Below are 25,786 nucleotides of genomic sequence, written 5' to 3' on the forward strand. Positions count from 1 at the left end.
ATGAATTAAAAGTAAGAAATAAGATCAATTTGAATCTAAGATTCGAGTTAAGAAGGATTCATTGAATCATTTCAAGAAGCACGAAATCTACCCTTCACTTCGGTGGATTCAAGACCTTGATCGCTTTTTGAAATGAGGTTTATGGATTACTTCTTGGAGAATCGGCTGAAGATGATCTTTGCCTGGTGGGGTAGAATACGTGACGTCGGACCTGAGAGGAATGAATAACAGTGTGAGAGGAAGATGAAGAAGAGCCTGTAGAGGTGAATGATTGGTTTGAAGTTGAAGATAAATTCGAGGTATCCGATTGTCTGTCTAATCTTTGAAGTGGACTGGGTGGAATCCGGTAGGCTAATATTTTTCCATGGTCTCTGTTAGGAATAGAAGAAGTTTCGGAAAGAGAAGAGGAAGAAGAGGAACTGTCTGAAGAGAGGTTTGAAGTTGAACCAGAGCTTGAGCTTGAACTTCCAGTTTGTTCAGAGTGTGAACTCAATGACTGATTTGAACCTTTATTTGAATCAGGGTTGGATCCACTTTCAGTAGTAAGGTCTCGCAAGTACGAGTAAATGGTTGAAGAAGGTGAAGCTGGTTCATCCAGTTCAGCTGAAGGCGGAGGTAGATCTTGATCTTGAGGTTCTGGATCTTCTTGAGATTCTTGCTTTTCTTGAAGTTCTTGAGGAACTTGTGGTTCTTGGGATTCTTGGGGTTCTTCACATCTTCTTTTCTTAGGTGCAGAGTGTGCTTCCGGTGAGATAGTTTTAGCTATGGTTTCTTGTGAGACAACATTAAGAATAGCAACTTCGGGTAATTGAGGCGGAGGAGTAATAACTTTTACCGGTGACATAACTGGAGTATTATCAGAGGTGACTTCAAAATCGAATAAGGGATCAAGAAGTAGAGGAGAGACAGGAGGAAGATCTTCAAGATTGAGTAAAGGAAGATCAGAGCTTTCAGAAGGAAGAGTTTGAGAAAGTTTTTCATCATCAGGATTGACTTCAGATTCTTCCGTAGGAACTTTTTCTTCGGTCGTGATGTTTTCTTTATCTTCGGTAGGAATGTTTTCTTTATCTTCGGCAGGATGAGTAGGTTGTGTTTTGACTGAGTGAGTGGAATCTTGAGATTTAGCAGAATGATATGAGCCTTGAGACTTATCAGAATGTTGTGAGTCCTTTGAATGGTTTGAGCCATGAGACTTGTCTGATCCATCCGAATGAGAAGAATCAGCAGAATGTATTGAAACATTGCACTCACTTTCTCCATAATTTGAATAATCAGAGGAATCATTAGATGAAGCAGGGGGAACACAAGGTGCTCTAAAGTCAAGATCTTTGTTCCTGAGAACATACGCCCAATTTGATGGCCATCTCGCCTGATTATTCTGAACTCGATTTCTGTAAATTTGAAGAAGTTTTGAAACTCTTCGGTTTCCACAAGTGACTGAAGCGTTAGCGTGATGAATGCCATAGTGCTGTCTTGCTTTAGCCTCTATCTCTTGCCAATGTCCGAGATAGAGATTCATACCAGTAATTGCCTCAACAGCAGGGGAATGAGGTTCTGCTTTGAGGGTGAAGGCAGGAAGTAAAAGAAAAGATATCAAAGAAAGAGAAGCAGGAGAAGCAACATAAGGTGAAAAATATTGAGTTATTTCTCGTAGCTTAGGCTGTAAGATCTGAATTTCAGAATCAGTGAGCTCTAAGGCATGTAGCATGTTTATTAGTCCTGAACCAATGATAGAAGTAGCAGCAAGGAAGAAAGTTAAGATCTGATCACGGACAGATATGAATGATTTAGCATGTCGGATATCACGATGAGTTAATCCATGATAAGCAGTATCCATTCGAGTGATATTGTCATGAAAAACTAAGCTTTCGAATACAATATTGCGGAATCCATCCACAATAACGACCCAAACTGGACGAGGTCTTAGAGCGTCTCGTCTACCATCAACTGAAACACCATCAATACGACAGAATGCCATATGTATACAGAATGTAGTCTCAGGAGAAGGGTGAATCGCAGCATTTTCAGAAATGAGATTTTCAGTTTTCTCACGAAGTCTTGGCATGTTGATTGTTGTTATACGATGAAAATCGCGGATAGCTACTTCAAGCTTATTAGCTCTGTTAATGATTTGACGAGGTTTACTGCAAGTAGGGACTGTTGGTTGCATTTTTATACCACGGAGAGAAGGGAAATATTTTTCTGCTAATTTGATTAATTCAGCAAGTTGTTCAGGAGTAATCCTTTCAAGAGGATTGATTCTAACAAAAGGCATAAGTTCAGTTCCAGAATCAGGAGCGACTGATTTGTCAACTCTAGGAATGAATCTAGGTGGAAGCCCACAAGCAATCTTTACCCATTCTTCCGAGTCGGAAAGGAGATAAAAGGGGACTTCAGACCATTTAATAGTATAAGGTCTAGGCTTAATTATTTCAGGGTCTACTTTCTTACCAACGATTGGCTCGAAACCTACAAGTTGTTGAATAAACTTTTCTCCTTCGTAGAGAGGGTGAGTAGGATCTTGAACCTGTTTGGTTGCGTCCCAAAATCCTAGACTAAAGTTTGCTATTGACCTTATGGCTATTGGTTTGAGGAGAGGATCTTCAGGGTTTTCATCTTTCATGTGCGAAAGACAAGCCCATAAATTCATCTTTTCATACCACTGGTTAGAATGATCTTTTTGATTTTCGGGTATGGCTAATGAATTACATCTAAGGTGAGCAGGTAGGAACTGAGCAATACTCTTAGGAGCATTAGTGAGGGAATCTTTAATAGGATTTGAAATGAAAGGTAACTCATCAGTGGATAAGATTTCGATTTCTTCGCTGAATAAACCGAGTCTGCAATTGTTTTCATGAGCTAAGAATCTTTCAGGAGGAAAGCTTTCGGTACATAGAGTACGTCTGCATTTAAATGAGGACTTGTTATAAATTTCAAGATTGGTTTTATTAGATAGGGGCTGAAAGAACGGATAATCATCCTTTTGTGAATAGTATTTAATACATTCAGGGAGTACGCAAAGGAATTGGTGAGGATGATTGAGAGGGAAAAGTTTCAAGATTGATACGAGTTCGCGTAACCAGTTTACACAGGCTAAACAGTAACATCGTCCACATGAACGACATTCTCGAGGATCTAGACTAATTTGTTCACAAAGGAAGCACATAACTAACTTTATGATTGAGTCTAACTCAGGGTTGTTTATTCTAGCCTTATTGATTCCATGAGGAATGAGAGGAAGATCCATTGTAAGAATGGATTCATCGTGAAATACATTATCATAAATCTTTCTTCGCATCATGTCTTGAAATTGTTTCCTCAATTTTGAGAAAACTTGAGCTTTCTCTTTGACTATAGCCTTGATTTCAAGGAATCGTTCGTCTGAGGAAAAGTCTGGTAAGGGTGCAGTAGGAAGAGGAGCAGGGTACTCTCCAGGAGGGAAAGGATAATCTTCTGGTTTCATATATTTTTCAGGCCACTCTTTTTGAGGTTGGTTATCGGAAGCTAAGGGACTCTGAGGAATCTGTTTATTCTTAAAGGAAAGATTGAGAGGATGACTCGGAAGAGATGAATGCAATTGTTTAGTGGAGCTTACCGAATGATGAGGAGTAACTTTTAGAGTTTCTCGATCAATAGGTCCTGCAATTGGTTTCGGTTTGTCAGCCTGAGTTTGATTTCTTTTAGGAGGTTCACCCATACTATTGATAAGATCAGCCATTGAAGGTTTTTCTTTCGTGGAAACTTTAGAAGTCTCAGAGGACTGTTCAGTTGAAACACTAGCACCATCCTTGTTAGATGCATTTTTCGATATCATACGGGTCAATCGTAATGCAGAAGTTTCTTCATCATCACTGTCCTGATGGACAATTGAACCAAAGTCAAAATTTTCAGGAGTGTAGGTTTTATTTGCTGGTGGCGGTGGAGGAAGAGTGTTGGAATCGGTTGATTCAACATTAGATTCTTGAGGAACCAAATTTTCACTTTGACCAGGAGGTTTAGGCACAAGAATTTGAGTGTTCGGTTCATCCTTGAACGTTGCTTGAACAAGTTGATCATCTGGATACTTGTTTAGCGTAACCAATGAAGTCGCTTGAACATTGTCAATGTTAGTTGAAACACCAGATTCAGAGATCACAAGAGTGATAGATTGGTCAACAGTATCCTTTTGTTCAGGATTCATTTTCACAGAATTAATTTTCACACTCGAGAGAGCAAAACTTTGATTTGAGGAAAGTTTTAAAATAGTTTTTGAGAACTGGGTGAAATGATGTCCTTGGAGGGAAAAGGAATGGTTGGAATGGAATAATCGGAGGGAATTGAATTGTTGAAGGAATGAATAATTGGAGTTGGAAAGTCGGAATGACACTGAGAGTTTAAAATTTGAATTGAATTTAAAATTCAGAGAACTGAAAAGATTATAAAATCTTAAGAATAGTTGAAACAATTTTAAAGTGAAAATGGAAAAGTTCGGAAACTTTGAGGTTAAAAGCGAATAATTGAGCTGAAGAAAGCTAGAGCTTTGAAATGGTCTTAAGAGAGACAAGTAACAAAGTGAGGGAAAATTAAGATTGTCTATTGTCTTAACTTTGTCGACACAGGCACCAAGGGGGGATGAAGTTGATTTCCCTTTGTTAACTGATTGATTTTGATTGGCCAATGAGGCGTTTGATAAAAGTAAGAGGTTATCATAATCCTTTGCCTGGGTTAACTTTACCGATGATGAGCTCTCATAACAGCAAAATAATATATAAGTATTAACGGCTGGGTTTATGCTTCTTGTCTGGGATCTTGTTTGCCTTTTATCACCAGAGTGATTAATAATTTTTTGTTTAGCAATTTCTTTATCAGCGCTTAAATATTGTCTTTTGGGTTTAGGATTTTTGGCTTTGATGGGGAATTGTTTGTTAATATAATTTGAATTATGGGGGGTTGAAATCTTTGAATTTGAATTTGAATTATCTGAAAAATCTGAATCAATATTTGAATTTGGACTTTCTGTACTTAAATCTTCTAAATCAGAATCATTTGCATTGATTATCTCTTGAGAGATTGGCTTAAAACTTGATTTAGTTTGTTCAAAATTTTGACAATTTTCTTGATTGCTTTTGCTTTGTTTAAAGATATCTTCAGATATGGTTTTGGAACGGTTAATTGAATTGAAATTAGTTGAAGTAGGATAAAAAGGAATCTTGAGAAATTTGTTTAGATCAAAATCTTCTTTTTCAATTATTAATTGAGTTTCTGATTGATCAGGATTTAATAATGATTCTTGAGGATCTGAGGAAGCATTTTCTGGATTTAAGTCTAAATCTGAATCTGAAATAGGAGAGACTGAATTATCATTATTTAAGTCAGTTTGAGCTGAATTTGTTTCTGGAATTGAATTTTGGAAGTTAAAGGTTTCATTTTGTAAGTAGGTTTCTGGATTGAAATACTGATTTTTAAGCTTTATCATGCGTTCATTTAACTCACCTCTATAAAGTTTCGTATTTGAAACATTAGTACTGAAAAGACCTAAGTCTTCGGTTTCTAGTAGTAAGATAGATCCTTTTTGGATACCACAAACTAGATAGGGACCATGAAACTTTTGTCTGAGTTTCTTCGCAATAGATGAATCAACAGATTCATTTTTTACAAAGACAAAATCGCCTAAGCGATATGGTGAAGTAGGATGAAGAGATTTAGTTCGCTGAATTTGATACAACTGTTGAGAATGAAGTCTTGCATATGCTAACTTTCTAGCTTGATTGACATTGAAATAATTCAAGTCAGGAAAATCTAAGAGATTGTCAAGAGGTTTTCGAGGATGACGTCCAAAGACTAAGAAGTATGGAGAAATTCTAGTAATCTTGTGTATTGAGGTATTAATTGCGAATACTGAGGCTTCGAGAGTGTTTTTAAGATTCTTTGTACTATTTGCAACAACATAAGACCTGAGTCTTTCGGCAATCGTACGATTACATCGTTCGACTATACCTTGAGACTGAGGGTGATATGGGTTGGATTTTTCGTGTTTTATCCCATTTTCCTTGAGGAATTGATGAACTGCTTCGGAAGTGAAGTTAGTTCCCTGGTCGGTCTGAATAACTTTAGGAAAACCAAAGTTTTGAAACAGAGAGGTTAGAAGGGATATTACAGTTGAAGCTGTCTGATTATTCGTTAATTTAGCAAAAACATATCTAGAAAGTATGTCAACTAACACTATGATATATTTCTTTACCTGGTTTACCACTATGGGACCTTGTACATCTAATTCAAATCGTTCAAAGATTTCTTGAGGAATTGGTTTGGTTGAGGGATCTACATAAATCACATTGGTAGGCTTGGCAATTTGGCATGTTATGCAATTGTCACATAACTGCTTCACAAGATCATGAAGATATTTGCACCAGAATCGGCGAGCGATTTGCAAGTATGTTTTTTCCAATCCAAAATGTCCACCTAATGGGCTTTCATGTTCGTAGGAAAAAATGTCTTTGAGAAGAGGAGCATCTATTACCAATCGAGAACCAAAAGGTGTGTTGATATCTTTACGATACAACAGTCCATCTCGCATTGTATAGCGTTTGAGCGCTATTGGATCATTTTTCTTGAATAAGGTGATGATACTTTGGATATCTGGATTTTCTGATTGAGTTGTGCGAACTTTTTCTTTCCATTTATTTAGTTCAGTAGGAGAGGGATTTTCTGTTGGTTTGATGTGTTGATTTTCAAAAGTTGTTGAGTAACTGATAGCAGGAATAAGGTTGAGATCATTTAAGTGATGGATTTCATTGAAACAAAGAGCGTTGAGACCAATATCATGATAGTGATAATCTGAAGGATCAGCAATGTAGTCTATTAGATAAATCCGATCTAAAAATTCTTCTTCTGGGTCAATTGTTTTGCGGTGTGACCAAGAATTTTGGTACCGGGAAAAGCAATCAGGAGGGTGTGTTGAGCCTTTCCGGTAAACAACTTTGAAGTTGTAAGTGCTTAGCATGATAGACCATCTTTGTAAACGAGAGTTTTTGAAATTAGTTTTGGTAAGCTGGCACAAAGCATGGTGATCTGTCTCGATTAGGAACAATTCTCCTTCGAGATAATGAGTGAATTTGTTTACTCCTACAAATATAGCTAGGAGTTCCTTTTCGGAAATGGAATAATGTTTCTGATATTTTTGTAATTTTTGACTATAAAAAGATAACGGCAACCAATCTTTTACTTCTTCGATTGGAGTTTGAGAATTGTAATTAGGTGAATTCGGGTCTTCTTGCAAGAGGATGCCTCCAACGGCATGGTCAGACGCATCAGCGGAGATTTTACGTCTCATTTGAGGATCAAAGTGCGCGAGCATTGTAGTTGAAATTAATGATTCTTTCAAAGTATCCAAAACTTTTCTGTCATCTGGTAAAATTTTAAATCTTTTTTCCTTCGATATGAGTCGATACAAAGGAGCAGCAAGAGTAGAGAAGTTAGGAATGTATCTGCTGAAATAATTATAGCATCCTAAGATAGATTGGAGTTCTCGAACATTTCGAGGATATGGCAAATTTTTCAAGGCTTCAACCTTCTTTGGGTCAGGTCGAATTCCTTTGCCAGAAACGAGATGTCCTAGGAGTAGGATCTCTTCATAACCAAAGTGGCATTTTTCCAGTTTAACCTTGAGGTTATACTTTTCCAATCTTTTTAAAACCATTTCAGTATTAGTTAATAACTCTGAGAAAGTTTTACCAACGACGGGTACATCGTCAAAGTATCCAATACACTTCTGGTAAATGAGACCATCCAAAACTTTATTCATAAGGCGTTGGAAAATAAACGGAGCGCAAGCTAATCCCATTGGTAGGCGCTTGTAATGATATTTTCCGTCTGGGGTGACGAAAACAGTCTTTCTTCTTTCTTCTTCAGGAAGCTCTATTTGGTGGTACCCTTGAGCAAGGTCGAAAATATTGAAGTATTTTCCACCTCTCACTACCTCCAAGCAATCATCGATACGAGGCATTGGGTATCGAGGAACTTTGGTAATTCTGTTCAATCGACGATAGTCGATTACCATCCTGAAGCTACCATCTGGTTTAGGGACCAGAATAGATGGAGATCCACCAGGAGCATCGCTATGCTCGATAATATCATTCTCTAGCATTTCGTTTATTATCTTTTTAAATTCAAGTCTCTTATGAGTAGCACAATTGTATGGATTTTGATTTGGAATCTCTTTGCTGTCTAAGTCAATAGTGACAGGACAAACGTTAGAGGGTACGAGCCCTAAATCATTTTTTGACTTTGAAAAGCTTGATTGAAAGGAGTCAATTAAGTTTGCTAGTTGCTCTTGCATGTGTTGAGGAAGATCTGGATTGATACGTGCAGCTATCTTTGCGCGAAAAGGTTGAATTTTAATTTCAGCATATTCTTCCTGGGTGTGAAGATCACATTTGGCTATAACGGCTGGAGTATTGCCAACTTGAATTGGAATGTTGATTGTTTTTGGTTGAGTTTGTGCAGATCGGTTATCGAGGATATAATTATCTTCTGAATTGTTAGCAGGGAGAGTAGTGGTATCGAAGATTTGTTGAGTTTCTTCAGCAGTACAGAAACGAAAGTAAAAGTTAGGTTCAAGAGGAGTTGAATTGAAGTAATCGGAACAAGTTGTATGGTATTCATTTCCATCAGATTTCATGGTAAAATAATACAGATGCATAAAGGCATTCCCTATTAGACAAATGGGTTCAAAATTGTCTACAATGTGAAGTCGAAAGACTCGAGACTCAGCCATATCAGGGTGTTTTACCACAGCGTAAGCGAATCCATGAGATGGTACGCTTTCTTTAGCAGCAATTCCCTTGAGGGATCTTGAGTAGGGGATAATATGAACGCCTAACTCTTCAGCAATCTTTGAATCGAGGGCTGAAATAGTCGAACCAGTGTCGAGAAGTATCCGTCCTTCTCGTACCAATTCTCGTGAGGAATTACACATTTTGAATGTAGCTGAGGGCATGTGAGCTAATTTAGTATCACCAAGTTGGGTTAATAGAGGTACAGAGGGAATGGTAGATAAAGTATAAGAGAATCCAGGATTTCGTATAGCGTCAGAGCGCGGTTCTGGAGGTAAAGGAAGGGCATGAGCCATGTTTGAAGATGAAGGTTGTTCGTTGGAAGTACTAGCTGAAGTAGCTGGAGGAGCAGTAATAGCTCGGGTATTAGGATTTGCTCGAGTTTGAGGGTTATTGTCTCGGTACTGTTTAGTACGACATTGATTAATGGTGTGACCTATTCGTTTGCAATAGGCACAAGTAGGAGGACTGGTATTTGAATTTGAGTTCTGTTGAGGGTTTCGATAAGGTTGATTTCGGGAGTTTGAGGATTTATTATCAGGTTTTCTGAGATAGTTATTTAAGTTTGAAGTTCGATGACTCTGAGTTGAGTTTGGTTTATTTTTGTTGAACTGTTTGTTCTGCTCGGCTTCAAAGTATTTTCTGATTAATAAGTTTGTGATTTTAGGTAAATCATCGGTATACCCTAAGGTATTGATTTCTTGAATTAAATATTGAGGAATATGATTTAGAAGTTCTAACTTAAATACTTCTTCGGAGTATTGACCAACTGCTTTGGTTAAAGCCTTTCTTAATTTAAGCAAAAACATGTTAGGGTGCTCAGAGAAATTGAATCTCAACTGTCTCAGCTGAAATTGAGCAGAGTACTGCATAGCTGGAGTCTTAAGTGCATCTTGAAGAGCTTTTACAAACGCATTATACTCATTAATGTCTTGATCTAACGTATTAGCCAGAGCTAAAAGTTCATGAGCAAGTGCTTTCTTAAAGCATCTAAGTCTAGTACTGTCGTCTACGTTCTCTTGAGAGAGTCTCTGTATTGTTTTTGCAATAAATTCAGTGGCGTCTTCACCTTTCTGAAACTCAGTTACAGGGGGATCTGGTTTCAAATTGGTTAAAGCTTGTAAAAGGAAATGTGAATCATTCGGATTGATAGTATGGCTTGAGGAAGGAGGACGAGGAGGATGTTCAATATTGGGTTGAGGTACCGGATTTGGAGGTGGTTGAGGTATTGGTTGAGGGGGCATTTCAAAGTTTGCACCAAGAGATTGTAAAATTTCAATAAATCTTCGTATATTACCAAGAGGTATGGGCAATGAATTTATTTCATTCAAATTTGATCTTAAGATCGTATCTCTTTCACGTCCTATGGAACGGATGATTGTTTGAATCTCTTCTTCGGTAAAACCTCTGTTTCGGCATGCTTGAATCCAATCAGGGACAGTAACAGCAGTTAAGGCAGTGACTGGTAAACACTCTACGTCAGCTTCGATCATGTCTTCACCTGAACAGAGCATGTGAGTGCGAGTACAATCAAGCAGCTTTTTTCTTGCCAAACATGGTACAGGAACATTGACTTGCCAACCAGTTAGAATTTCTATAATTTCAGCATCTTCTAGTTCATGGACAATTTGAACATCGGGTGGAACACCGAATCGTCTTCTTCTGGTTACATTTGCCATAATAAGGGATGAATGAGATCACTTGAGTGATGGAGTTAGAACAAAGTTTTTTGAGAAGTTGAAAGTTTGTTGAATAAGGTTTATTGTTCTTGAAATTTGTTTCTTTGAGGAATAGAGTTAGTGTTGAGAACCACAAATTTTGATGAACACACAGGAGAACCTTTGAGGGTTGAGTCTGATCACAGAATTAAGATTTGAGAATTTGACGAATTTTGTTTAATTTGTTGAAGTTGAATTCTGAAGAACTGAGAACAGGCACACGCACGTTGAAGACGTACTTTAGAACTGAAGGTCACTGAATGACACCAAGAAATGTGGTTGAACACAGCAGAATGAGAAGGCACGGACAAACAAAGCGATCCTGCCGTGGTCGCCAAGTGAAAGGTTCGGTTTGGTAATTTGGGGAGAAGACTGCACTCTTGCTTTCACTACAAGATTGAAATTCGTATCTAGGATCACTTTATAGCGTTTGAATGCTTTCACAATCTACTATGAATTTGAGATCTCATTAGAGATGGTTAACACTAATTTAGGGTTAAAGAAACTTTTTGAGTTTAAGGAACTTTATTAGAAGTTTATAAGAATAAGGAATATAAGTTTAGCTCCTATGAAGGAGGATCGCAAAGTCTATGAAGACTAGGGTGACTTGAACAGAGTTAAGAATACTGGTAAGACGTGAGTCTTGATAATATGAATATTCAAGTAAGTTAAATGAAAAGATGAATTAGCTTTTTATAGCAAGCTAAGACAAAAGAATACAATTTGGAGGGAACAATTGTGAGGGTCAAGATTTTCTCTTTCTATGTTTGTCGCAGATTGGTAATGTACCAAGATGACTAAGATATCTTTATCTTAATTGAGGCTTGATTAAGCTATTGTAGCCTTTACCTAAGTAAATGTCTGGGGACATAAACTGTTGAATGATATCTCGTGAGAGATGCTTCTAGCCTTATCAATGCTAAGGGATTAAAACATCTAGATGATGTACAGTTGAAATTGATGTTAAAAAAGAAAGGGAATTTACACTCTCTTTCTAAATGGCACATAAATTTGCAATCTTAATTTCTTGGTTAAAATAAGCCTAAATTGGTGGATATCTTAAAAGAGATAAATCTGTTGCCTGAACTGAACAGAATAAGTAAAATTCAGAAGCACTAATCAGGGACAAACATAGTTAGGAACTTAAGAAAGTTTAAGATATAATTTGAATTATAATAAAAACAATGAAATGAATGAATTAAAAGTAAGAAATAAGATCAATTTGAATCTAAGATTCGAGTTAAGAAGGATTCATTGAATCATTTCAAGAAGCACGAAATCTACCCTTCAATCATCAATGCAATTGATAAATTTTTCGTCAACTTGCATTATAACAGTTTTACTCATCAATTATGTAATCATGATATTGAAATTAGGTCGACATGATAAATACCTTGGAATGTCAAACTCATTCAAACCTAATTCATTATTCTTCTTTGCATCTTCATCTTCTGTTATAACATTTTCATCTCACTTTAGTTTTTATACATTCTCATCATCATTATCGTCATTCAATTAACTCATTAATTAATCATGTCAATGAGTCTGTTGGATAAAATGAAGAGGTAAAAACAAGAAAAAGGATAAAATGTGTGAGAGAAGAGAAAATGTGAAAAGAAAATCAATTCCATCTCATGTAATTTGATAAAAATTGATAAATATCATTATCCAAACTTTTCTATATTATTCATGATTGCCAATCTTGACACCAAGAAAGTTTTGTGTGTATTCCTCTCTACCATGAAACACTTCAATCAATACATTTCAGTTTATCGTTTCCATAATTTTCTTATCTTTTTCAAATTTTAATGAATTTCTAATGATTTTAATTGAATAAAAACGGAAAAATCCGATAATCAGTTTAATTAGAAAGTAAAAGGTTACATTTTTTTCCTTCTCTGACATTTGTTATAATGATCAACTTAATGAACCATTTTAATCATCAACTGAAATCCCTTTTAGAGCCAATGAGCAAGATTAACAAGTTGTTTAACAAAGGTTCAGATGATGAGTGATTAGCTTCAGAAACCTGTGCAACTATAGATTTAGGAGATGCTAGCGAGTATCATCTATGAGTATTTTGAACATGTTAATATTTGAATGTGTAGCGTAAGAAAATATTGGGCCAAACTGATAATTTACAACTCGCATTAGTTTCGATAACTTCTTGATAGCTTAAAAACTGACATTTGGAGGCCATTTCCTGAGATTGCAAAATTTTCAGATAGTTTAATGTCTTTAAATGTTAATACAACTAATAATGTAACTCATGCTGACCATAAGATATAAGTGTGACCATAGCCTTCAACTAATCAATTGGTTTTAAAAAATTCGGTTATCTCTCTATCGGTGTAATTTGTAAAAACATCACAGATCTCAAAAATTTTACACTCTTAAAAATGACCTTCAAATGTGAGTTAGAGGTCAAATAACGGAGTGATCTTGAATGACCGCAAGGTTTCAAACCTATGGTTCTTCAATCTGCGAAACGATGGCTGAAAATCTTGCCCAATCTATTTAAATACTTGAAATTACTCCTTTTCATTGTAATGCATAATTACACAACGCACAATTTCTGGAAAAGAAAATTTTCATCATGTTTTCATTTACCGTCTCAAATTTTTCTTTTCGCCGCAATTTATGGTTGAATTGTTTGCATGGAGTGGACGCTTGAATGCCTCAGGTTTTCTGCCTCTCGGACAATCAACATTAATAAAAGATACAGATGAAAAACCACTTAAACAGTAAATAATTATGAATTTTATTTTTTATTCTCATTATACTTCAAGTCAGGTAACTTTAAACATGATTTTGTTTGGCTTGATGGAACTCGAGTTAACCTGATTGGTGAGCAACTTGTGTTCGAATGGTGACCCTTTTCACTGGCCCTTTACATGTATTGGGTTGGGTGTAAAGGCACGTGTGTAAAGGGACAAACAAAAAGCTGATCATAAATGGAAATATAAACAGTGAAAGCAATTATTTGCCCTCAAAATCAATTAAATCAACATTGACTTATGTAAATCACGATTAAAGTTTATAATTAATTTCCTAGCTAAATGATATAAATATTGAAGTGCAATACATGATAATTTTGGTTCAACATGATAAGTCATTATGTCACTATCATTATCTTTACAATTCATCCAACATTTTCTAGCATCATTATACAGTGAAAATGTTGTGTTCAACTAATAAATATTGTAATATCTCAAAGGTATTGATTAAAACTCGAGACAAACAGAAAAGGTGAAATAAACGAATCCAATTTTACTCGTTAAACAAGGCCAGCATTTCAAGTCTTCAAACAAAAGTCTTGGTTCAAGTGAAAAGAGCAAATATGAGAAGCAACCATTCCACTGAAAATATGGAACCAAGTGAGAAGAATAAAAATTCTTGACCAATAAAAATGGAAAATTTGTTCTGCCAAATGAACGGAATGATTATCTTAATTGAAAAAGCCATTTTCAAAACTTTGAATGAACAAATGTTTTCGTCAACAGCTTTCTGTAATTTCGATAATAATAAGAATCCAATAGTTTAAATTTTCAGAACTTCTCAAGTAAAATGAACTTACTTTTCTAGTCGATTTCATTTCAAGTCACCAGTCATGAAAACCACAAAATTCAGACTATTCAATTTTCGCTTGCAGTTGCACGAATTCAGTTTGAACTTTTTTATTTTTCATTTTTTAGATTTAATTCAGTGATTTCTCACTCCGAGTAACTCATTTTGCGTGATCAAATAAGATGACCAGTAGCATGTGCTAAGAGCATCTAAACAGTTCTGAAAAAGTTGTTGCTCGGTCATACAAGTATATTCATTTTATTGTGATTTCGCATTAACTGATGAAAGATCGAGTGTTGAATAAAAATCAATTGCTGACTTTTACTCGTCAAATTGCTTTTTTCATTCTTTCACTAAAACTTTGATGAAACGAGAGGAAAATGCTGAATCGAAAATTTGGTTTGAAATGAACAGGCACAAGAAAAAGGTAAACTTTACCTGCTGGAATGAGTTGAAAAATACAAGGTTCTTTAACAGGTCCAATCTCATTTTCCGCATAACAAAGAAGCAGACCATAACTGTATCGGTTTTTGGCCATGTAAGGAACTGTACTGGTTGAACCATTGGAATAAAATCCTTCAATGATCGTTGAAATTGAAGTTGTATTGAGGCGCCATTTGAATGAAAGGTCACTTGGATCGGCATCCATGTCACAGGTTACCGTAATCATTTCATTGCGAGCAGTTGCGTAGACAAAACGTTGTCCAGGTTTGCAAATGGGTGAATCTGGAAAAGACAAAAATAGAAATTAAAATTTAAGAATAAAATGCAAATAGAAATGCAAAAATGAGAAAAACTCGACATTCTTTTCAAACATTGTGCTCTTATTGTCTTATCAACTTGTAAACCTTGATCTGAAAAGAAAAACTCAGAACTTTTCGACAAACAATTCTTTTCTCATCTTAATTTTCACTCATCTATTGCCAACTAATTGATAACGAAATGCAAATTAAATTCATTTGTCAGGTTATAATTGCGAAAGTTTTCACCAAATACTTTGAATATGAATAGTTAAAAAAAGAAAGTTCAAATTCAACTTTTTTTCTTAGCATTCAAGTCTTGATGGAAACAATTTCAATGAAAAAAAGTTCATTTGCTTGTGTTTCTAGTGAATATTAAAAGTATCTTTAACCTTCCCTTGTAGAGTCCAAAGAAGTAAATGAATAAAAAAATTTCAAGCAAAACAAGTAAAGTTCAGTTCTGACAATCGAGTTCATTTTACAAATGAATAAAAGGAAAGAGAAAAGTTGTTACCTGAATTGAGATAAAAGGTTGAACACTAAGGTGTACATTTTAGGTGAATACACAGTTGATGCTATTTTTACACTTATTTCAGGTTCATCATTGAATACATGAATTTATGAAACTTTGCAATATTAAATATCATTATTTCACATTTTCTTTATTCACTTTTATTCTTATTACTTTTAGTTTTTTTCCCAGTTTTTTCCATCACTTGCTTTTCCTTCCTCTATTTAAATGTGTATTCACTCGAGTTTTTTACCTTTCTTATCATCATCATCATTGACTTTTTACCTGGAAATTGAACACACAATTTTACAGAATTGAACAGAAAATGAGAAAATGAGACAAAAAAAATTTCCTTTTTTTCTTTTGCTATTTACTTTAAAATTTATTTCTCTCTTTAATTGGACCCAATTGAGATGTTAACATTTGTTCAGTTAATCATTTTATAGTTACACTTATCTGAACCAATTGGACAACAGATTTTCCTTCAGAAATCAGAGTTGTAACAAATCGAGTGAATCAATTGGTTTATAAATTCGAGGAAAATAAGTGTGATTAACATTGGAACATTAGAGTTGGAAAAGTTGATTTTCCAATCAGAAGTTGATCTCGATTAGAGTAAATTGTGGTAACAAGATTGAACAACTTTTGATGCTTGAAATGGTCAGAGATTCAATTTGCTCGTCAAGCAACACTGAAATATTCATAAATGGAAAAGGAAAAAGCAACCAAAAAAACAAATGTTATTGTTTGTTTAGCGTTTATTGTTGGGTAAACATGAAAGTAAAGGCAATTTTTGTTGATTAATGGCAATGATAATGATTGGAAAATTGATGTCAACCTGATAAACAGTATTGATCTGAAAAGCGCAAAGCAATAAAAAAATGTTTCCATTTGATAAACTCATGTCAACGAGAGAATGACAAAAGTAGAGAAATGATTATCATAATAAATGGTCAATAACTGGTTTTTCAATTTATGCATATTAAATGACACAATCTTGATTCACATAGTTAACTCTGAATGAAACTGGAAAAAATGAGCAAACAAGGATTGAATATTTCTTCACGATTCTGGCCAAAAGAAAGGCCAACAAAAATATTGACAATAAACTTTTGGTACAATGAGAAGGAGCCAACAACTGAAAAAAGGATTTCATGTTGCATTAAATTTCATTAACAAGAGCCATTGACTTTGTACAGTCAATTCCCTACGAGTCAAGTTTCGCTCTACTGAACCTCTAATATACTTTACCAACTTGCAGGCCTTGACTGAGTAGCATCAAGTTTACCTCACCTTGCAACCAAACTGAGCTCAACCTCAGCACAAACCAAACCTCTACTTTACCCATTCACCTTGCAACGGATTTACTCCCAGTGAACCTTTGTTTTTTTACCTCCCAAAGTATCCTCCCTTTATCATCCCAATTTCACCTCATTATCAAACCTTTCCTTTTTTCACTTTCTCTCATCATTATCATCATTTTCATTGATGAACATTTTCACTTGCGATTTAACTCCAACTTATCCATCCGCTATAAATCCCCATTTTTATCAATTCAACACTCCAATTGAACCCTCATTTCCTTCGATACATTTAATTTCCTGGATAACCATTTTCACTGTTGACTTATTACACACACAAATCTAGATTCAGTTTCAAATGTATTCACATATTATTTGAAGACCCATTCATTCACAGTTAATTAAATGCGCCATTTCGACAACAGTTATCCTTCGAGTTTCCCTCCCTTTTACAGTCTTTAAGTTTCCCCAATCAGCTTACTCCTTGCCAGTCAAGCTAAACAATATTTTGTTATCAATCAAAAATTATTACTCAGCAAACTTTTTTTCCCCATTCGCAAGAAAACATTGAAACTCATGAGAAAAAAATATTGCCTCCCAGTCAACAGAATATCAAATGGAAAATGAAACAAATGAAATGCTTAGTTTTGTAAAATGGTTAATCTGGTTAATTAGAACAAGTTAACCCAGAGAAAGAAAAGGTTTGCCACAAAAGTTGATGAGCATAAAAATCTGAATGGAAGGTGAAGAGAGAGAAAAAAGTTCAACTAGGAAATGGCGCATTTGCTGAGCAAAGTGATTTTACAGTTTAGCATTCTGTCACAATCATCTGTATCTGTTTATCTTCATGTTCAACTCAGGTTTGTAGTGAGAAAAGTTTTTGCACAAAAAGTTGCAAAAATCAGCTTCCAGTTTTTGGGTGCAAAAAAATGCACAACCAAAAAGGCAAATATTCATATTCATAAATGATAATTGTAGATGAGAAAAAAGAAGCAAAAAAAGAGTGAAATGAAAAATTGAAACTCAAGCTGTTGCCAACTGCGAATTGCTTAGTCAGTTTATAATTATCATCATCATTACCAATAATTTTGCGAGTAAAGAGAAGAATGGAAAATTGAAAAAGTCTTTTCACTTTTTTTGCTTTGAATTCATTCCAAGTCTCATTGGGAGTCTTTTTGTGCCTTGGCTTTAGTTGAATCATAAAGATGACAATTGCTAATTGCAAGTAAATATTGTTCATTTGGAATGGTGAATAATTGAATCAACAAATGATCAATAGTATCAAAATTCATGTTGAAAGTTCAACTCTTTGTTTATCCTTTTCTAAACTTGCAACAAGATAATCAAGATTGAAGTTGATTAGGAATCATTTACATATTGTTCAAAAATTGAGGTTAGTTTATTTGACAAATTTTACTCTTTTTTTCGTCTCTTCTATTCTCATGGATTTTTCAAAATCAAAGTTGTTCTTTTATTAATTGATTTACCCAAAATCATGAATAATTTAACTTTTCAAGTTGATAATGGGAAATGAGTGAAAAAATTAGACAAAACCAAACTTTCTAATTTAATCAAATTGTTGACATGAGAGTAAAACTTTAGTCTGTATGAAGTCAAAGTAATTGAATTAGTTAACCTCAACAAATGAAGATGAAACTATTTTAAATTTTAAGTTGGTCTTTGATTCAAGTTGCTCAACTCGAGTCTAACCAAGTGTTATTATCAACCTAGCCAGTCGACCTCCGCCAGTCACCCAGTTGAAAGCCAGGCATCTTAGCCACAGAAGTCAGTCTGGATCTTTGATCAATCCTTTCTAACTTTGCCAACTCTTCAACCACTGAGCTAACAATTAGTTTCTTAAACAAAATTTATGACAACTATGGTGGAAGCAGGCATTGATACTTCTACTTGGATGAAAATAATTGCATTAAACGCAAAAACGCAGAAGAAATCTGTGTGTTCTGGTTTTACACTCTTTCTAGTTTGTAGGAGCCACAAGACTTGAATTGACTGTGCAGATGGGAAACTTTCCTAGGTTGAGCTCACTTTGTCTCACTTGGAGTTCACGTAAGTCAAAGTTAACTTCAACTTTTGAACATGACATGAGGGCGTCTTGGGTCAACTCAACTTAGACCAGGTCATGCGCTACATCAAACCTACTCTAGGAGTGATGAACAAATTATCTGAAAAGCTTACCAGAACATTGTACTCCTACATTAACCTAGACCCTAGTGTTTCTCAGGTCAAGCTAAACAAGATCATTTCATACTTTTTATGATGTGTTAATTGAATTGGATGAAAGTTGAAAAGTAAAAATTGAAGCCCAACTTGATCTTTTGAGTAAACCTAGATGTACAGGTGTCTCAGGTTCAACTTGATTAGATCAGTTCGTGATTTTGTTTCAACTTGTTGCCAGTTTATGAGTAATATCACACTTACTCTTGAACCAACCAATTTTGATGAAAATATTTATTTTTTCCTGTTCTTGCCTTTTGAATGAATTCTCGTGTACTTTATTGAACAAGCTTTTCCCGTTGAAAGATGGTCAAAATGATTGAATCACTTTTCTCCTTACCAACTTTCCCAATTACATGCACTTGACATTTTGTCAATTTGATAACTTTTCTGTTATAATGTAATAATAACTTCCACTCCTTTTTTACCATCATTGCAATATCTTTACGAGTGAAGCTCATTTTGATTTGTTGTTGATTAAATTATTTAACCAACTTGGAGTTGGAAAGGTGGCAAGGAAAGTGAAAATGAATTGGTCAATGAAATGAAAATTTTTGCTCAACTCTTCAGCCAATTGAGCCAGCCTAAATTGAATTGGTAATATGTTGTGCCTAATAATATCTTCTTGATTAAGACAACAATTTACTCTACAATTATTTATAAACCAACACTTATAGAAGGAAAAATCTAGGGAAGCAAAATTGAGCGTCAAATCAAACAAATAACAAAATTCAATGTTTATTTGGACAAACTTCAAGTGCAATCTTAACCATTTGTATATTGAATTGAATATTAGAGCACCTTTGAAAAGCTGCATCATTTGTCGAAATAAAAGATCATTTTGTTGGATCAATAATATTTAAAACAAACATCAAAAATAATAGCAATGTTTCATCTCAACTCTTCCTCTTCATTGTTTTGTCGTAATTTTTGATTCACGATACAGTTTGATATTCATTAACTGCTCTAGTTAAACTTACATGAATCTACTTTGCATTAGAGAATCTCTTTTCACCTGGTTAAAATTGCAACATTATAAGTCCAAGCAAGTTAAGAATTTTTGCTCGCAAACATATAAAATGCTGAGACTATGTTCCAATCGAGAAAAAGTGAATGGGAGAATGCGAGATTTTAAAAGGCTTTAGACTTCGATTTGATCATTAGCACGCTTAGTTAATCCCGAGTGAGTGCGAATCAAGTCGAGACTGTTTATGTCTTGAGATATCTAATATAAAGGTCGTAGCCAGTTAGACTGAACCATAAATGGTTAGAGCTCGATTAAGGTTGACATCACAACTACATTGTATGACTGTATGACTGTATTAATAACTTGATTGGAAACAATGTATAATATTCAGGTCAATATGGCTAGTAGTTAAGCAAGAAATAAAGTCAATCACTATTTAGATTTCCTCGTGAAATTTACTTTTCCTTTTATCAGAACAGTCGATTGAACTTTCATCATCTTCCACTCATTTTCTTTGATCGAAAAGCGAGACAAAAAGAATGATTCAATCTACACTTTCTTTTCCTCCTCGGGCGATTTCATCTTAAGAGTCTTATATTTTCTCCTTTTTATCGTTCTCCTCATACTTGGAAACTTTTTGCCTTCAATTTTCAACCAGACTTTTCTCATTATCAACAAAATTGTATCATCAGTATTTCACCTGAACCTTTTCCCTTTTCGTTTCAAACACAAGTCCTACTATTCTGGCCACTTATTTTATCACCTTTCGATTAAGCATGAAACTGAAATATTTCAATGTGAAATAAGTTTCAATTGAACTCTAAGGTTTCACGTTGAATTTCAGGCTCTTTTGCACAGCTAATTTGACCAGCTTTGAGGCAAGAAAAGTTTTCAATTTTACTCTCTAAGTGTCAATTGAAAAATGATTCAACATTTATCAATGTGACATTTGGAAAAGTAAAAATTGAGAAATGAAAACAAAACTAAACTCGACTTTTGACATATTTTGATGTAACTCATACAAAATCAGTTGATAAATCATTCAAGTTTAACTTGCAATTTATATATTTACCTACTTCTATTTGTTATTTTTGTTTCTTGATCAAAACGTTAATCATTCCCTTTGCATCTTTGGGAAGAGCCAAAAAAGTGAGGAATATTTTTCAATCATTTTTTTACGAAAATACAATTACAAGAAGAAAGAAAAGAGGAAATATTAATCTGATTAAGATGAACTTATTTTCGTATTCGTTTGGCTTACATTCATACAAATGTATTCTTGGTAAATACAGGTTTGTAATCATGATGAAGATGATGACGATGAGTGTGTTATTATATATTACTGTTCATCTTCTCATGATATCATTCCTTTCCTCACATCAAAAGAAACTATTATTTACCTCACTAATTATCTGTAGAAGAGGAAACTTCTTATCCTTGGATAACAGGCTAACATAATGTTAAGGTAAGTTAAGGTTAAGTGACTTAAAAGATTGTGAAGGTTAAGGGATCAAACAGCGAAATAGAGAAAAAAAAGGTTCCCAAATTTTCGTTACCTTGTAAGATGATGATGATGATGATGATTGAAAGAAATAAGAGTAAAGATTAATTCCAAAAGGATTAGCTAGTTCTGTGATCACTTTTATGGATTGTAAAGTGTTTAGATAAATCGATGTGTGTTCATGTTTTGGAATCAGGGTTAAAAGAATCCAGGTGAAAGCTTTTAAATTTTTATTGCAATTTACTTTTCTCTTGATTGCCAGTTTGTCTTGGCATTTCATGTGTTTGTGGGTAAAAATTTTTGACTGTACTTTGATGTGACAAAATATGTGTCAAAAACAGATTCAATTCATTACAAGGAGCAGGAAAGGTTGAAATCAGCCTTATAATTAACCAATCAAGATTTAATTAGCATGCAGATTATTCAGTGGTTCAAAGATATTAATTTTGTAACTTTACTAGATTGATTGATAAAAATGCTTATCCTGGTTCATTCAAGCATTGAATTTGTATTCTACAAAAAATCGATTTCGAGATTTCATCGAGTGAATCTATGAGCGTGATAATAAGATGGCTAGACAAGTCACCTGATTCGAATAAGTCCGTTTGTAATGTTTTGCTCCGATCCACGATCTTCAACGATCGTCAATGCTGACTTGATCGACTTCCACCCCCAGTCATTTCGCTGTATGAATCTGCTTGCTCAAAAAGAGCCGCCAAAACAACTAGATGTAACCGTGCTTTGAGTAAGTGGCATAAGTTTACAACAGATTAAAGGATCATTCCAAATTGTGACGAAATTTCGAAGACAAGTTGTATACCTTCTTGCACACACACTGTCACATCTTTCTCATTCCTTCTCAAAACTCAGATTTTGACCTCAAGAGGAAAACATGATAACAAGTGTTTTTCTGACCGTCTAAAGGTCCAACGGCGTTCTCTCTGCTTCCACATTACAATGTAAATAAAAAGTTCCCTTTTCAATCATTAAATCACTTTGAAATCAACTTTAACTCTCTCACTTTCACAGGCTACCTTTGGTGGAATACGTCCAACTTGACTGAATCCCAAAGTGTCCTCTCAACAAATCAGCTCCAGTCTCGCTGATCCTGCTTCTCCAGTTATAGCAATAATTGAATAAAATTTTGTTTTGTTTTTCTTGGTTTCTATTTTGTGTTTATTTACTATTCAAATTGGGAATTTTTCACTCCCTGCAACTCAAATAACAATTGAAAGTTTATTTTCTTATTCTGCCAACGAGAAGAAAAGTGATTCTCAATTGATGGTTAACCTGAATAGAAATGCGTTTGAATGATAAAATAACATTTAAATCGCTCCTATTTCATTACAATTGTTTATTCAATTTTGATTATTCATTTTAAATGGAAGCAAAATTATCAATCATCTTGAAATGCTTGAAAGCTCAAGTATATTTGATAAGAAGGTGAATCTTAATTTGGATGATAAATAATTCATTTTCCAGGGTCAAAGGCAAGATTATTTATTTAACATTTAAATTGTTAACTGTCAGAGGCAACCGAATTGAATCAAAAAAAAGTTTTTTTTTCTTCTCGTTATCATTCAATCAAACTAACTCCATCAACAAAATGACAGAAATCTAATCAAATTTAATGAATTTACCCTTTAATCGAACTCAATTTTTCTTCCATCTCTTACCTGTGAAAATAATAAAGGTAGTTAAACCATATTGAGGTAAAACTAGATTCTCTGTCAAAAGTCAATTGGTCAGAAATGAGTTCACTCCATGTGAAGAGTTAAAAAAAGGCTTTAAAAGAGAAATGAAGCAAAAGAAGAAAAACTTTTCAATTTTAGATTCACTTTCACCTTGAGGGCAAATGAATGAAACAAGATCTTGTTATGTGAAATGGAAAAGGTAAAAAAAGTTGGAAAAAGAATAAAATTCAACTAATTTCTAGCTTATTGAGCCCTTTTTATTGCGAGCAAATTGTTATATATTTAACCAGTTTGTGAACCATTTGACAATTGAACATAGATTATAACAGCAACACATGAAATGAACAATTTGGCAAAAGAAAAGTTCTGTGAAAAGTGAAAAGTGGAAGCACCAAGGAAAAAAAACATTTTCACCTCCCAGGGCTATAATGGTGATAAACATAATAGTAAAATGATAGATCAAGAATTGTTCAGTGTTGCACCTTTAATCGCCTTTCAACTGAAGATTCGGCAAATTAGTTTTTCCATCTTTAATGTTTCAACTGTTTGCTAACTGGATTAAGATGAAATGCTCAGTTATAATCTGTTGACTTTGATAATGATTACAACTCTGTTCATCTACATGGTTAGTCATTACTTATGAATTTGATTAAAGCTTTATTTATTTCGCTAGTTTAACCTTTTCTGGTCAATTAACTTGATTACCTTTCAATGAGAAGAAAATTATTTTTCATTGAATTAAATTTTTAAACCCTTTCTTTACAGAACTGACCATGTAAATATTTGCTCTAAATAATGTATCATTTATCAATTAATGGTTTCATGTTGAGGTTGGTCAAGCTTGATTAAATGCACTTTTTGGCTGAAAAAATTCAACTTTGAGATTAAAAAAGTTTTCAGTTCATCATTTTTTGAATCAACAATTTATCCTGAATCGGCAGGAAATTTTTCAGGCTTTTTCACTCATTTGGAAGATAAAGTTTAATCAGGATAAATGTATTGATCCATGATGGACATTTTAATGTGAATAATTTAATTTTATTTCAAATTATCATTCTATTAATTAGATTCATCAAGATTCGAATAAAGTTTAACTTTTTCAACTGTTGGCCCCTCTTTTGCCTGAATAATTTGGAATAGCAACAATGAAATGTTATTACCTTTCCTCATGTTAACATTTTATTGCTATTAATAGTACGAGCAATTATGATAATTGAAATGATGTAATAAATTATATTCATCATTTTTATGGAGTCTCTAGTTTCTTGTGTGACAAATAATCATTTAAATAAATACATATTTTAATCAAGCAAAACATTTATTTAACAATTATTGAGCGAATAATTCATTATAATAATCAAAATAATTGGTCATTTTGTTTGTCGTTTTGGTCACAATGCATAATATAATGAGGAGAAAAAAATATTTAATTTCTTAAAGTAAGGAAATAAAATTTTATCAACTTCAACATTCACTGTTAGAGGCTGAGCGACTTGTTAAAATTGGTGTTGAGCTAGGTTGAGCTAAGATGTCTGGTTAGGGTACGTTGTGTGTCTTGCCTGGAATAAGTCTAGACTAGTCACTTGACAAGTCGATTGGTCTCCCTTGAGCTTCACGGTACAGTCAGAGGTTTCCTCAATACTTGAGACTCTTGTGCAACACTGACGGTTAGAGGCTGAGTGACTTGTTAAAATTGATGCTGAGCTAGGTTGAGCTAATGTTTCTGGTTGGGGTAAGGTGCGTGTCTTGCCTGGACTATGTCTAGACTAGAGTCACTTGGCAATTCAGTTGGTCGCCCTTTGAGTTAGACTTAACGAGACAGTCAAAAGTTGCCTCAATGCTTGAGACTGTCTCGTTGCAGCATTTATCTGTTTGAAAAGTTTGCGCCTTGAAGCTGATTTAAACTGTAAATGTTTACTCGGTGTTGAACAACAAATGAGGGTACAATTTTATCGGTAAAAATCATTTCAATTTCTCTTCCTTCCAAGGTAAATATTGAAAAGCAAAGGGTAAAACATATCTAATGATCAATATTTGCTCAAAACTATTGAACATGATATGATGATGATGACGAGTAAATTAAAGGTTGCCAAAAATCAAAATAGGTAAAAGAAGAAAAGAAACTGAAAAAAATAACGAAAAATGTTCAATACAAATGATGAGGGTTTTTCAAGTTTCTCTTTATATCAAACCATGTAGACCAAAAATGTAAAATGATGGAGTGAATAAATGGAGTATGAATATCATTTATTGGTGGCAGAATTGTTGCACCTTGATAATGATGATAATCAGCGAAAATCTTGTAATATTAAACTTGATAAACATTTTATTCTCAATTTCATTTTCCATTTCAATTTCATGTTTGCTTTTATTCATTTTTTTTGCTTCTAACCTATTCTCTCTTTTCTTTTCATTTTTTCTCAGCACACCTTGAGTACACTTTTGGTAAACTCATGAAGCATGGATAAAATGAACAGAATAAAAAGTGTAGCAAAAACTCCGGAAATATATCACCAGAAAAGCTGGAATCAATCAACATGCACATGAATCAACACATCAAACTCATTTAACCTTTTTGCTCGTTTCCAACCTTACCTTTTCCATTCAGCATGATTCATTTCCAGGCAAAGAAGAAGAAAAAAACTGAATATAATACATCAAAATGTGATAAAAGTTGATGATAAAAAACATTGTGATAACAATTTAAACATTTTTAAGGCTCACATCTTGTTATTTACA

General features: G+C 34.1%; 1 protein-coding gene across 1 annotated transcript in view; it reads right to left on the minus strand.

The window, feature by feature from the left end:
* LOC107362312 (nephrin-like) overlaps positions 1–25,786 on the minus strand; it is a 92,099-nt gene that overhangs the window by 9,197 nt on the left and 57,116 nt on the right. The window contains exon 8 of the mRNA XM_015929348.3: positions 14,537–14,824. Coding sequence (XP_015784834.2) covers positions 14,537–14,824 — 288 coding nt within the window. The remainder of the gene's footprint in view (positions 1–14,536; positions 14,825–25,786) is intronic.

Source organism: Tetranychus urticae, chromosome 2, assembly GCF_039701765.1.
Source record: "Tetranychus urticae isolate SD_2017Ah chromosome 2, NJAU_TeUrti_SD_1.0, whole genome shotgun sequence".
Classification (NCBI taxonomy): Eukaryota; Metazoa; Arthropoda; class Arachnida; order Trombidiformes; family Tetranychidae; genus Tetranychus; species Tetranychus urticae.